Source organism: Solanum verrucosum, unplaced genomic scaffold (assembly GCF_900185275.1).
Source record: "Solanum verrucosum unplaced genomic scaffold, falcon-dt-bn FXZP01000115.1, whole genome shotgun sequence".
NCBI lineage: Eukaryota > Viridiplantae > Streptophyta > Magnoliopsida > Solanales > Solanaceae > Solanum > Solanum verrucosum.
Window position 1 is genome coordinate 143,966 of NW_026020680.1, and position 12,509 is coordinate 156,474.

The 12,509-nt window shown below is 32.1% G+C and overlaps 1 protein-coding gene across 1 annotated transcript; it reads right to left on the bottom strand.

Moving 5' to 3' along the window:
* Positions 1 to 11,594: 11,594 nt before the first annotated feature.
* LOC125812322 (dolichyl-diphosphooligosaccharide--protein glycosyltransferase subunit 4A-like) lies at positions 11,595 to 11,708 on the bottom strand. The gene has a single exon (XM_049491836.1). It carries the CDS (start codon positions 11,706 to 11,708, stop codon positions 11,595 to 11,597), a length of 114 nt encoding a protein of 37 aa, XP_049347793.1.
* Between the last annotated feature and the right edge of the window lie 801 nt (positions 11,709 to 12,509).

Consider the following 12,509-nt stretch of genomic DNA (forward strand, 5'->3'; position numbering starts at 1 on the left):
AATCATAGGGTCAATCAAAAATTGTATTTCAATCAAAATTTGTATTTAAAAAAAAAAGTATTTCATGACAAAAGATGTATTTCTTATATGTAATGTATTTCAAAAATATATTACATTCCATGTTTAATTTATAGAACATCTACTAAATAAGTTTTCAAATTATTTTGTATTCCAAGCATCCAACATACAAAAAAATCAAAACAATTCAGTCATTCACTGTTTGTATCCCAAACGAATTATAGATTAAAAAATGTATTTTTTTTACTTTGAAATATGGCTGATTATACTGTATTTTCATCTCCTTTGGGTCCTTCTGCATGTGAGAAGATGCAAAAATATTTCAATTCCTTGAAGAGATAACTAGAGTTGTTGATGCCGTCCAACAAAGTGTATTGGATGAGATATTGATCCGAAACTCCTAAAATGAATACCTTAGTGACTGTCTAACCTTTAAATCCAGTATTCAGATAGTAACTTATTAAGATCTTCATGTGAAGATCCAACATACAAAATACGATCCAGATCCATTTTTGAATCACTTTTTCAAAAGCCATTTTTGAATCACTTCTAAAAAAATTAAAGAATCAGCAGTTAATGAATACCTGATCATTTTCATATTTCACTGACAATCTCGAAGTTTAATGAAATTACTCGAATTCACTTCGAAATCTAATCAATTATTTCAAATAGTTCTTCCCTAATGAAAACAATTGCAAATTAGTCGAATTCACTTCGACAAAGGTTCAAAATCTTTTGAATGATTTCTAAGATTTCTTAGAAAAATGGAGGAGTTTGATTTAGAAAAGGCAAAGTTTAAGTTATTTGAAGATATGGAATAACTGAAGAAATTGTGAGAGAGAAAATGAAATGACCCAAAAAGTTCTTAAAAATGTGTTTCGGAAGTTACCGGAAACTTGTTTAACCATATAAAAAAAAAATCCGTTTCGTTTTCGAAAATCCGACTTCATATTCTTGTTTAGGGGGTCAAATTGAGTGGGGAATGGGTCTAACCCAAATTTTAGAGCAACCGTATCAAAATCCGAAATTCCCAAGTGAAGCCTTTTTCGAGGGTCTACTTTGGAGGGTCATATCTCCTAGCACACAAATAATTGGGTGGCCCATAACATATCCATGGAAATCCCTTTGAGTTATCTACCTAACACACTTCGTTTCACCTCATTCGGAGTTCGGACGAAGAAGTTATGCCCATTTTCGTAAAATCTGTCCGGCAGGAAATGCAAATTTCCAGTGACCGAAATTACTGTTCACCCGCCTCATTTTTTTTTCTAAGTGTTGGACCATTTTTCCAAAGGACATATGTTATTTTTATTATATACCATTAGTTCAATTCTCATCTCTAAAACATTTCCCAAAACATCTCTCCCATACTTAGACACATTTTCCCTCAAGAACCCTAATCCAAAACCTTCCTCAAGATTGAAGAGACTCTTGCTCCAAGTTCCATGCTTCCATTGAAGACACTCTCAAGACCTTCATAAGAATTCAAGGTATGTGGTGTTGAACTCATGGGTCCTTCCACCCATAGTGCCTAGACTCTATTCTACTCACTAATTCATTGTTTAAGTTAAGATTCATAAATTAGTCTTGTTCTTTGTAGTAATTTCCTGCACATTGAATTTTAAACATGAAAAGTGATTGTTTTGAGCATGTTGTGACTCTAGAACTTGAATCTAAATTTGGAATGGATGTGGAGATTTTCATATGGTATTGTGGGTGTTAAAAAGGGTGTTGTTGTAGGTTGTTCATTGGTTTGGCTGCATAATTACTACCATATTTTCCATGCTCTTTGATTCCACCACATGCCTTCAAGGTGTTTGACAAAATGTCCAACTATGGAGAATTGATGAATCGATGCTTTAAAGCTTGAGTTATGAGATGTATGGCAATCCAGAGATGTGTTGATGACAAACTAAGCTTGTGTATATGTTCATTCCATACGTGAGATTGCATTAGAGCCTAATGGGAATTTCCTATATAAAGTGTTGCATGACCATGCCCGGTCTGGGGGAAAAGAACCGGACAACCATGTGAGAGGTTTATATCTCACCACCTAGGATGCTTGGGGTGTGACCAACATCAACCATGTGAGGGGTTTATACCTTGCCACCAGGGTGTCCGGGTGTGAACGGCATCCCCCATCCTAAGTTGGGGTTATAGATTGGTTGGATCATACATACACATATGATATCTACTATTAGTATAGATTTACTTAAACATGTTTTGACTTCACTTTGATCATGCATCCTCATATTGTTATTCATAATGCCTATGAAACTATTTCTTGTATTTCGATTGTGTCCTTGTCTATTGTTGTGTTGCACCCCGCATACTTAGTACATTTCAAGTACTAACGCATATTTTGCCTACATGATGTCACCATGTAGGGACCGGAGCTACTCTTGATCCTTCTCTCCATTCACGTGGCTAGTACGACGCTTATCCGAGTTTGTTGGTGAGTCCTCAATGATTCGAGGGCTATCTTATGTTTCCTACTCCTATGTTTTGAGACTTTAGCTTGCAATTGTATTTTAACTATGAGGGGAGCCGGTAATATGTCATGGCCCCCGTCCTATCTATGTATGTAGAGGTGTGCGTTGGACAAGTATTTTGTAAATGAGCTTGACTCTTGTTCTATGATGTCATTTTGAGATGGTTTGCCCTTAGTCCCTATTTCCCGTTAATTAATGTTGAATGTACTTCCGCGACCGATGAAGTGTGATGACAAGTTTGAGAGGCTTGTTTGGGGTCCCTTCGGGTTCCTCATTCGCCATGTCACGTCTAGGCCCTAGGCTTGGGTCGTGACAGAAAGAGAAATGATAGAATTTGGGTAAAATATTTAGAGAGAGAAAGTGGGTAGTGGGGTCTTTATTTTTTCCTTTCACACGTATTAATGGAGTTAAAAAATGAGTCCAATATGAGAAATAAAAGGAAGGTAATTGAATTATATTAGAAAACATTTTTTTTTGCTAAAATATTGACATTTTGACATTTTTAATAATTATTTTAAAATTTAGATGTTTTTAATAATTATGTTAGAGATTTTGACTAGTTAGCTAATTTATCCAGAAAAAAAATACCGACTTCAATATAGGCCCAAAGAAACTATAAAGTCGATAAAAAAAAATTGGCCATGTATATATTAGATACCTAGAAAATATATTAGTTAGATTACCTTTTTTTATCCTTCTCTTAGACATTGTAAAGAATAAAGTTTGTTATAGAGTACTTAGCTAATAGAAGTAAGACACTTGTATAGTTAGTTAGGAAAAGAAGGTTCTTTTATTTTCCGCATAGTTGTATATATACATGGTTGGAGAAGAAATAAATATACACAAAAAAATTTCCAATACTATTTCTTATAATTTCTACATAGTATCGGAGCAGTAATCAAATAATTCAATCAATCTTCACATCGAATTCAATCATGACTAACGAAACCATCACTAATTCTGAATCAACACCTGCAACTCTGGAAACAAGATCATCCTCAGGAATAAAGATTGATATCAATCATGTTTTCTATCTACATTCTTCAAATTCTCCTAGAATGAGCTTGGTGAGCAACACATTTGATGGAAGGAGCTATCAAGGATAGAAGAGATCAATGCTTATAACACTCTCTACAAAGAACAAGTTGGGATTTATTATTGGAGCACATCCTTCACCAGCTCCAACATCACCAGATCTGTAGCCCTGGAATAGGTGTAATGACATGATAACATCTTGACTCCTTAATTCCCTTTCAAAAGAGATAGCAAATAGTGTTATATACTCTAAAATTGCTAAAGAACTCTGAATGAGTTTAGAACATATATTTGATTAGTCAAATGGTACTAAACTCTTTCATTTGGAAAAGAAACTCAACAGATTGATGCACGGAACTAACACGATATTTTACTAAGCTCAAGAGACTCTGAAATGAGTTAGCTTCTCTTGACTCTCAAGGTAAGTAACTTATATGTGCATCTGTGAAGGAAAACAGAAATAAGAGAAGTCTATGGAAGATGAAATGCTCATACAGTTTCTCATGAGACATAATGATACATATACATAAGCTAGGAGTAATTTTTATAATAAATCTACTACCTAACATTAACGTTGCATATTCCTTAATCTTACAGGATGAGAACCAAAAGAAGACCTACATGAGTCCTCTTATTCCTGTTGACTCGTCAAGCTTCATGGTTATAATAATATGAATCAAAATAAAAATGGTAAGTAGTTTCAGAAATTTAACCCAGGTGGATCAAAATCTAGATTTGAATTGAAGTCAAATATAGGCTCCTAAAATGAATAACTACCAGCAAACAGCCAGATACCCAAGATAGAATTAAAAAATTTAAAGGAAAGAAGAAATATAATCCTAATGTTTCTTATACTCATTATGAGAAAACATGTCATGTTGTAGATTATTATTATAGAGTGATAGATTTTTTTGAAGATTTTAATTTCACAAATGACAAAATCTATCTAACACCAGTTAGAGGGAATAAAGTTATCTCTATTGAGAAGGATCCTAGCTACTACATGGAACAAATCAATCAACACATAAGTAAGGAATAGTTTGGGCACTTCATTCAGGTAATGAAGCAAATGAAGATCCCAAAATCAGCAAACAAAAATGCAACACTTGAGAATAATGTCGATTTAGTGGCTGGTACTATTTTAAAGTATTTTAGGACCTGCTTTTAATTCTAGCACCTGAATCATAGATTCAGGGGCTTCCGAGCATATGTGTTTCAATTCTGAGTTATTTATCTCTTAAATAACTTTTAGAATTTCAGTCGGTATAAATCTTCCTAACTTTCAATCCCTAACTGTTACTCATATAGGAAGAGTTCAGATATTTTTTGACTTAACAATACACAATGTTTTGTATGTGCCAAGTTTCAAATCTAATCTCTTATCAGTTTATAAATTCAACAGTCAGTTCAATTATACTTTTTTTTCAATTCTAACAATTGTATATTGCAGGGTCATTCAATGAAGAGGCCTCAAGCTTCTGGGGAAGCAAGATAAGGTTTGTTATTGTTGCAACTTTTTCCTAAGAAGCCTAGTGCAAGTGAGAATACTTTACTGGAGTCTCAAAAATGTAGTAGAATCAGTAATTCTGTTTATTTTTCTGATTCAATTTCTTTTACAATTTTTTCAAATATTTTTTCCAATGTAGGGTTATGACATGTAAGGGCATTTTCCCTGTGCATCACTGAAAAATGTCAGTTTCTTGTCTATTTCTCAAAATTCTGATTGTCATTGTGATGTGTGTCTTAAAGCTAGATAGCCTAGATTATCGTTTTCTACTAGTGAAATCACCACTAAGAGTTGTTTTGATCTAATTCACATTAATAGTTGGAGACCATACAATGTATGTATTTATAACAATTATAGTTATTTTTAAAATCATAGAGGATGGTTATAAAAGAGCTATATGGGCATATCTATTAAGTACTTAATGTAATACCTTCTTTGTGATTCATAGTTTTTTTATACATGGTTGAGAGAGAATTTAATACTAAAGTGAAAGTGATTAGATCTAACAATGCCATGTACTTAGGGAAAACTGAAGTAGCCTCAGAATTTTCTTGTGTTGTCACCCCATAACAGAATAACATAATGGGATAGCTGAAAGAAAACACATGCATTTACTATAGATTACAAGAGCTTTTCTATTTCATTCTAAGGTATCCCTAATTCATTGGGGTGAATGTATTCTAACATCTGCCTTCTTGATAAACAAATTACCATCAATGTCTTCTCCCATGAATCCTTCAATCAAGCTATCTGCAGATTCAGAACACCTTTGTCAGATCACACAATTTATAGACATCTTATTGAAAAGATCAATTATTTGACGCACACTAGACTAGAGTTATTATTTGTTTTATTGGAACTCAGACAATTTATGCACTATTCTACTACTGACCATTTCAATGTTGGTTTAAGAGTGATTCATTACCTGAAGAGATTCCCAAGCCATGGTCTTTTCTTTACTGCATCGCCTTCTATGTCATTGAACATTTTTGTGATGATGACTGGGCATCTTGCCATTATTCTTGCCGATCAGTAAAGAGATTCTTCATAAGCTTCGGTGGATATTTCATCTCCTGGAAATCAAAGAAACAAAGTTCAGTATCTCTATCATCTACAAAAGTGGAGTACCGTTCAATGAGAAAGTTTGCATAACTAACTTGACTTACCAGATCTATCGATTATTTCTACTTTGTCAGTGTCCATTCACTCTGATAGCCAAACTGCTATATATATAGCTCGTAACCTTGTGTTTCACAAATAGATGAAAAACATCGAGCTTGATTGTCATTTCATACGATAACAATATCTTGCTTGATCTCCTTGTCTTTTGTTCCCTCCAAAGAACAATTAGCTGACATTTTTACTATGCCCCTCGCCAGACCATCACATTATCAACACATGCGCAAGTTAGGACTCACTTTGTTCCCTTCAAACTTGAGAGGGGATGTTGAGATTACATCATCTTCAATTTCAATGGAGAAATGCGGAGAAGATGAAGGTGAAGAAGAAAAGAAGATGAACACTATGACTTGTCGAAGTGGTTCAAAACACACAAGTGGTAAGTAACAAGAAGATTGAGCCTTAGCAGATTAGGCCTCGACATTATTTGATGGCAGAAGGAAATATAGACTTCAATATAGGCCTAAAGAAATGATGAAGTTGTTTAAATTTTCGGCCTATATATGTATCAGATACCTAGAAAATATATTAGTTAGGTTACCTTTTTTATCCTTGTCTTAGACATTGTAAAGAATAAAGTTTGTTATAGAGTTAGCTAATAAAAGCAAGATACATGTATAATCAGTTATTAATATAAGGTTCTTTTGTTTTCCACACAGTTGTATATATACATGGTTGGAGAAGAAATAAATACACAGAAAATTTCTCAATACCGTTTCTTATAGTTTCTGTACTTACTAATTAATAATTTCATATATATCAGATTTCAAGGTAGATACACCTAGATATATGTATTTTTGCTACCAGGTACACTATGAAATACAAATACATAAGAAGGGAGGCGACAGAGAAAGGAGAGAGGCGGGCGAGAGAATCATTGTATGTCATATAAATGTGAATCAAACTAGATACATGCATTCAAAATACTAGATACATTCTGAAATACAAATACATAGGGAGAGGGGTGAGTGAGAGAGTTGTGTATCCTAGATACGTATGAAACATATCTGAAATAAATTATACCTAATTTTTATCCCATTTATTCGAGATGCATGCATCTGAACTCACCGGCTACATGTATCTAGGATCAAAATCAGACATGAATGGTAATTTTAAAAACTCACAAGAAGACACACAATTATGCCCTAAACTAGTAGAATTTGTATTGTTTACCCTATACAAAATGCTTTAAGGGCTATTAGAGCATAATGATTGCTCAGGGCTATACACATAATGCCTCGGGGGGGGGGGGGGGGGGGGTATTGAGACGCAATAATTGCCTACGGGCTAGAGTATTATCAATAAGGACATACAAATTGAATTGCATCTATGTAGCTTATGGATGCCCGAGTAGATTATGTGGTTTGTTGTTGTACTTGTCGAGCTTATGATAATGTCAACTTCAACTATCATTGTATTCATCTATTTGTCTAATGCAATAAAAGCTTTGAACACTAACAATGTACAATCCAAATGTTACCTTTCAATATACAAAATTTTACGTAGATTTTAGTATAAGCTACAGAGAGAGGAGAGAAGGAGAAAGAGAAAAGTAATGAGGGTGATGGCGGAAAAAGGTGAAGGAATTATAGGGTGAGACAATACACATGGAAGTAGAATTTAGGGATACATTCCTCTCATTATGAATCATGTTCATAGTTATGTATCCGACAATAAGGAACGTATCCGACACAACAACATATTATAGACCAATGTATTCGACAGATGAGGAATATATCTGACGCAACAAAATCAGTAGAGACTAATTTATTTGACAACAGAGGAATGTGTCTGTCTCTTAAATAATGTATGATTTGCAATGTACCAGACAACCAAGGAATGTATCTTAGACTAATGAAAAATCAAGGATTTTTATAAATGGGAAAATTTTCGAGATAGAATGTAATTAACCCCAAATGTATGCGATTTATTTTAATTATCCAATAAAAATAGGATAAATTACGTATATACACAACATTATTTAACATATTTTCTATTATTTCCTACCCTTTCTAAATATTACTAAAATCCCTTTTTTACTCCATTAAACCCAACTTCCGGATACATAACTTATTTTTTCCTAACCCATGTTTATCTCTCCCCTTTTCACTCCTCAAATCACTCCCTTTTTTACTCCCACAATCTTATTAGTTTATTCTCTCATTACAATTTTGAATTTTAAGATCTTTCTCTCTCCAGTCGATCATCCATCAAGGTATTGTTTCAAATTTTTTCACTCACAGTTCATACTTTTTTTTTGTTTTTCTTCATCAAAATTCTAATACATTATGGATGATGCACCTTCATTCAATATTGGGATTACCCAGATAATGTCATCTAACACCAATCGTATTTATGATTATGAAGATATTAATTGAACGATCTAAGAAATTTCATAATCCTTTCGTAATGGCGAAAGTAAACATTAAGAAGGTGAAGAAAGATAGTCCATATTCTTCAAAAGCCTACTCGATAAAACCCCAAAAAAGGTGTCGAAAAGTCACACCAGCAATTTCTCGGTGTTCTTTACCTAATGTTAGATTTTCTATCTTTTTTATCAATTTTTGTGATCGTTAAACTTGATATTATTAGTTCAATGATTTTATGATACATTAATGATTCAGTTCTCTTTTAATGTTGTAATTCAACAGGATTTAGTTAGTTTTGTAGATGATTTGAGTTTGTCGAGAATGATTGTGCCATCTCAAACATCCCTCTTCCTAATGTAATTACACGCAAGATCTTGGTTGGAGAAGTGAGAGGAAGTTGAACAACTTTTGGAGCTGGAAGAAGCTTTAGCAACAATTGTCGCTTTTGGAGATTAACATTCATTGGGGGGGGGGGGGGAGGGGGGGAGTAGAACATGTTGCTAAACATTCAATGTATCATGTTCAAATATTATGTATATGACACATAACTACGTCAAATTGTCTAATTGATTATGTATCAAATGTTGTTATGTATCTGCAGTACTGTTTTATAACTAAATGTGTGTTTATCATATATATTCACAGTTTATCATAACTAGTTTTTTTTATATTTTGTTGTTCAACTTTGTCTGATACAAAATGGGGAGGGGGGGGGGGGGGGGATAGTAGAACATGTTGCTAAACACCCTTCTATACCCAAGGTTCAGATTTTTAATGTATCTAGTTGATAATGCCTTCGTTTCAACTTTATGATACATTAAATTAGCCTTTGTTACCAAACAATAATGTATATATCTAAAATCAAACAGTCAAACAAAGTTTCCGTAAAGATTGATACATAGGTAAATTTTACCTCCATACACGATATGCAGCCTTATTATGAAAATACGATACTGAAAAGGTTAAGGTAGGATACGTTAGTGAAAATGAGAATCCATCAAGGCCTAAGAGTCAATTCACAAAAACCAGCTAAAGACGATTTGGTTAATGTTGAATAGAGATTATCTATCAGTTGTTAGACACTTTTTTATAGTGTTATTGTTTTGAGATACATTAACTCTAGTTTTAGATTTTTATTTTTATTTTTATTGTTTTAAGATACTCGTACTCAAGTTTTAGAGTGCTTCTCTAAAAAGTTATTTATTTTGACTTTAACTTTCACTATTTTTAGTTGTTATTTACGATATGAATTGTCGTACACATTTGTCTTATATAAACTGATACAAAATTTGAATAAAACCAAGTATTAGATTCATTAATGCATAAACATACAATATTATTTCTTCTCATTAGTTTTAGTTAGTTGTTGATTGATGATACATTTTGACACCTAACCAATGCAATGTAATTTATAACTTGATTGTTGGTTTAATTATCTATTTACTTGATAACTTAGTTCTAGTTAGTTGTTATTCATTCATGTTGATACATTGAATAATTAGTTGTAGTTTGTTCTTGATTCATTCATGTATCTAATTGATAGATTAATTCTTACTTATTGTGGTACATTTATAGATACACTTTATTTCATTTTACATACTACTTTTTCACAACCTTATTATATCAAATACATCATTTTCAAATAGATCACGATACCTTATATAAAAATGTATCAGAACCATATTGAGTGGTACCATCTCCACAAACACAATTCCGGGTACATTATTATCAAATAGCTAATGATACATTATTTTAAAAAGGTATATGAAACATAATGTGTTACTAAAATGAACACAGGATTGAAAATCTTAACATTTCAATTTATTGTATCAGAATTTCACTAGCTAATCATAAATTGTAATGTTTTATCAAGGTAAAAGTGGAAAAAGCAAAAAATTGAAAATTTATAATGTCAAAATAATGTATCTGAAACATAACAATACTCCCAAAAAAGAGTTTTTCAATCTTCTTTCGGAAAGAAAGTACAAGTTCTTCGTTTGTGACATTCTTGTCCACAACGTACACAAATGTTTGTGTTTGTGATTATCTTTCCATCTAGATCTTTTCCCTCCTTTTCCTTGGTCGTCCAGTCATCTTTTTGTACCTAGGTGGCAAGACAATTTCTTTCAAACAAATTCGGTACTGACCAATCGTCCTTATCCAGCATTGAAATCATTGGGACTTCATACGTATTTGTTAATGCAGCTGGTTTGCAGTAATCAGAGCAAGGATGTATCTCTGTGATGTTTTTTCTCTTCACAACAGCAATTAAGTGAGCACAAGGTATCTCATCATGCTGAAATCTACAGTTACATATTTTTCTCTCAACGCAAACAATGTATCTTCGTCTACCCTTATACACTTAATAAATAAATTTAGAAGATGAAACAACCTACGAACATTTGAAAGTTAGAGATACATCACATATCAATTAACTCAATTGAAGATACACAACAACCTAATGATTACTAACTTCATATACATAATAATTTATAAATTGATACATACCTTCATATATCGATTAAAAAGTTCATATACTAATACACTTTTTAAAAAAAAAGAAATTCACATGTATCTGGAACGTTATTGTAATAACACACTAACTCACATCCATAAAAATTCATTACATATACATAAAACTAGAATTGAATCAAGTTGAAATCAGTAATATATCATGATTTATATATGCATATACAAATTCAATAATAAAAAAAGAAATCCATATGTATCTGATACTTTATATTAATTGTACAGTAACTAACAGATCTGCAAACCCATAACATATACGTCAAAGTTTTTAATGTATCAAGTTCTAATAAGTAATGTATCACCATTTATCGATCAATATACAGATTCATGAATGAAAAAACAATGATTAAAGCACAAGAATATGTATTGCATACCTTTTGTTATCAGATCTTTCAATTCGAAAATTGAAGCTATGACAAATAAACATAATTAGTTTTGTCCAAGCTAATTATAAAATAACAACTTTCAATTGCCTTCATATTTGGGATCTGACATCACACAATGGTAAGCAATCACCAACACAAAAATAAAGATATCAAGAAAGTTGGCAAAGAAACCCGGGTCCTGGTCGTCAATCATGGTGAGATTTGTTTAGAATTTGAAGAACCCAAAAGCTACGATCTTCAATTTTTTCTTCCTTCGAGAGTGTCAGTCAAAAATCAAAATATCATTATGTATCTTATCAAATTTTCAACAAAAGTTTTAAATCCTACTTGAAAGTTTCTTCGTTGAAATAATGATAAAGATGAACAGGGATTTTGAATTTTGAATTGATTTGTTATTTTAGGATTTATATTTCTCTGATTGACATAGTAAAGAGGATCTGAATAGCGTAAATTATGAGATTTTAATTTGATTTTCTGTTTTGTTTTCCTTTTTAAGCGCAACGACCACATATATAATGTATCACAATTAATGTATCCAGACAGCCAATTATGTATTCGGATGGCTGATATTTTAAGGAATTTTTATAAAATAGAAAATAGTAGGGATATGATGTAATTTAGAATTTACACTACGAGATTTATGTAAAATTATACATAAAAATATCAATTGGGCCAATAACTTGAAGTTGGGATATTTTTTGTCAATAGATGAAATAAATTGTATTTGGGTTAAAATTTTGGATTACTTATTCAATCCAAACTTTTTATGGGTCAACTCCCTCTAATAATAGTACGTATGGAAATAATTATCCTTATACCTATTTTTGTGTCCAACTCCCATATTTCCATGTCAATGTTTATATTATTTTTTTCACCTTTTCTCTTTCTTTCTTTGCCTTTTCAGTCTTATCTTGGGGTTTCTTAGGTAAATATACAACCAACATAAAAAAGAAGGATAAATTACATAATTAGACATATTTCACTATCATATATA

What these genes read in the sequence shown, in the direction of transcription:
- LOC125812322 (XM_049491836.1), bottom strand. Translation starts at nt 11,708, where the DNA reads ATGATTGACGACCAGGACCCGGGTTTCTTTGCCAACTTTCTTGATATC.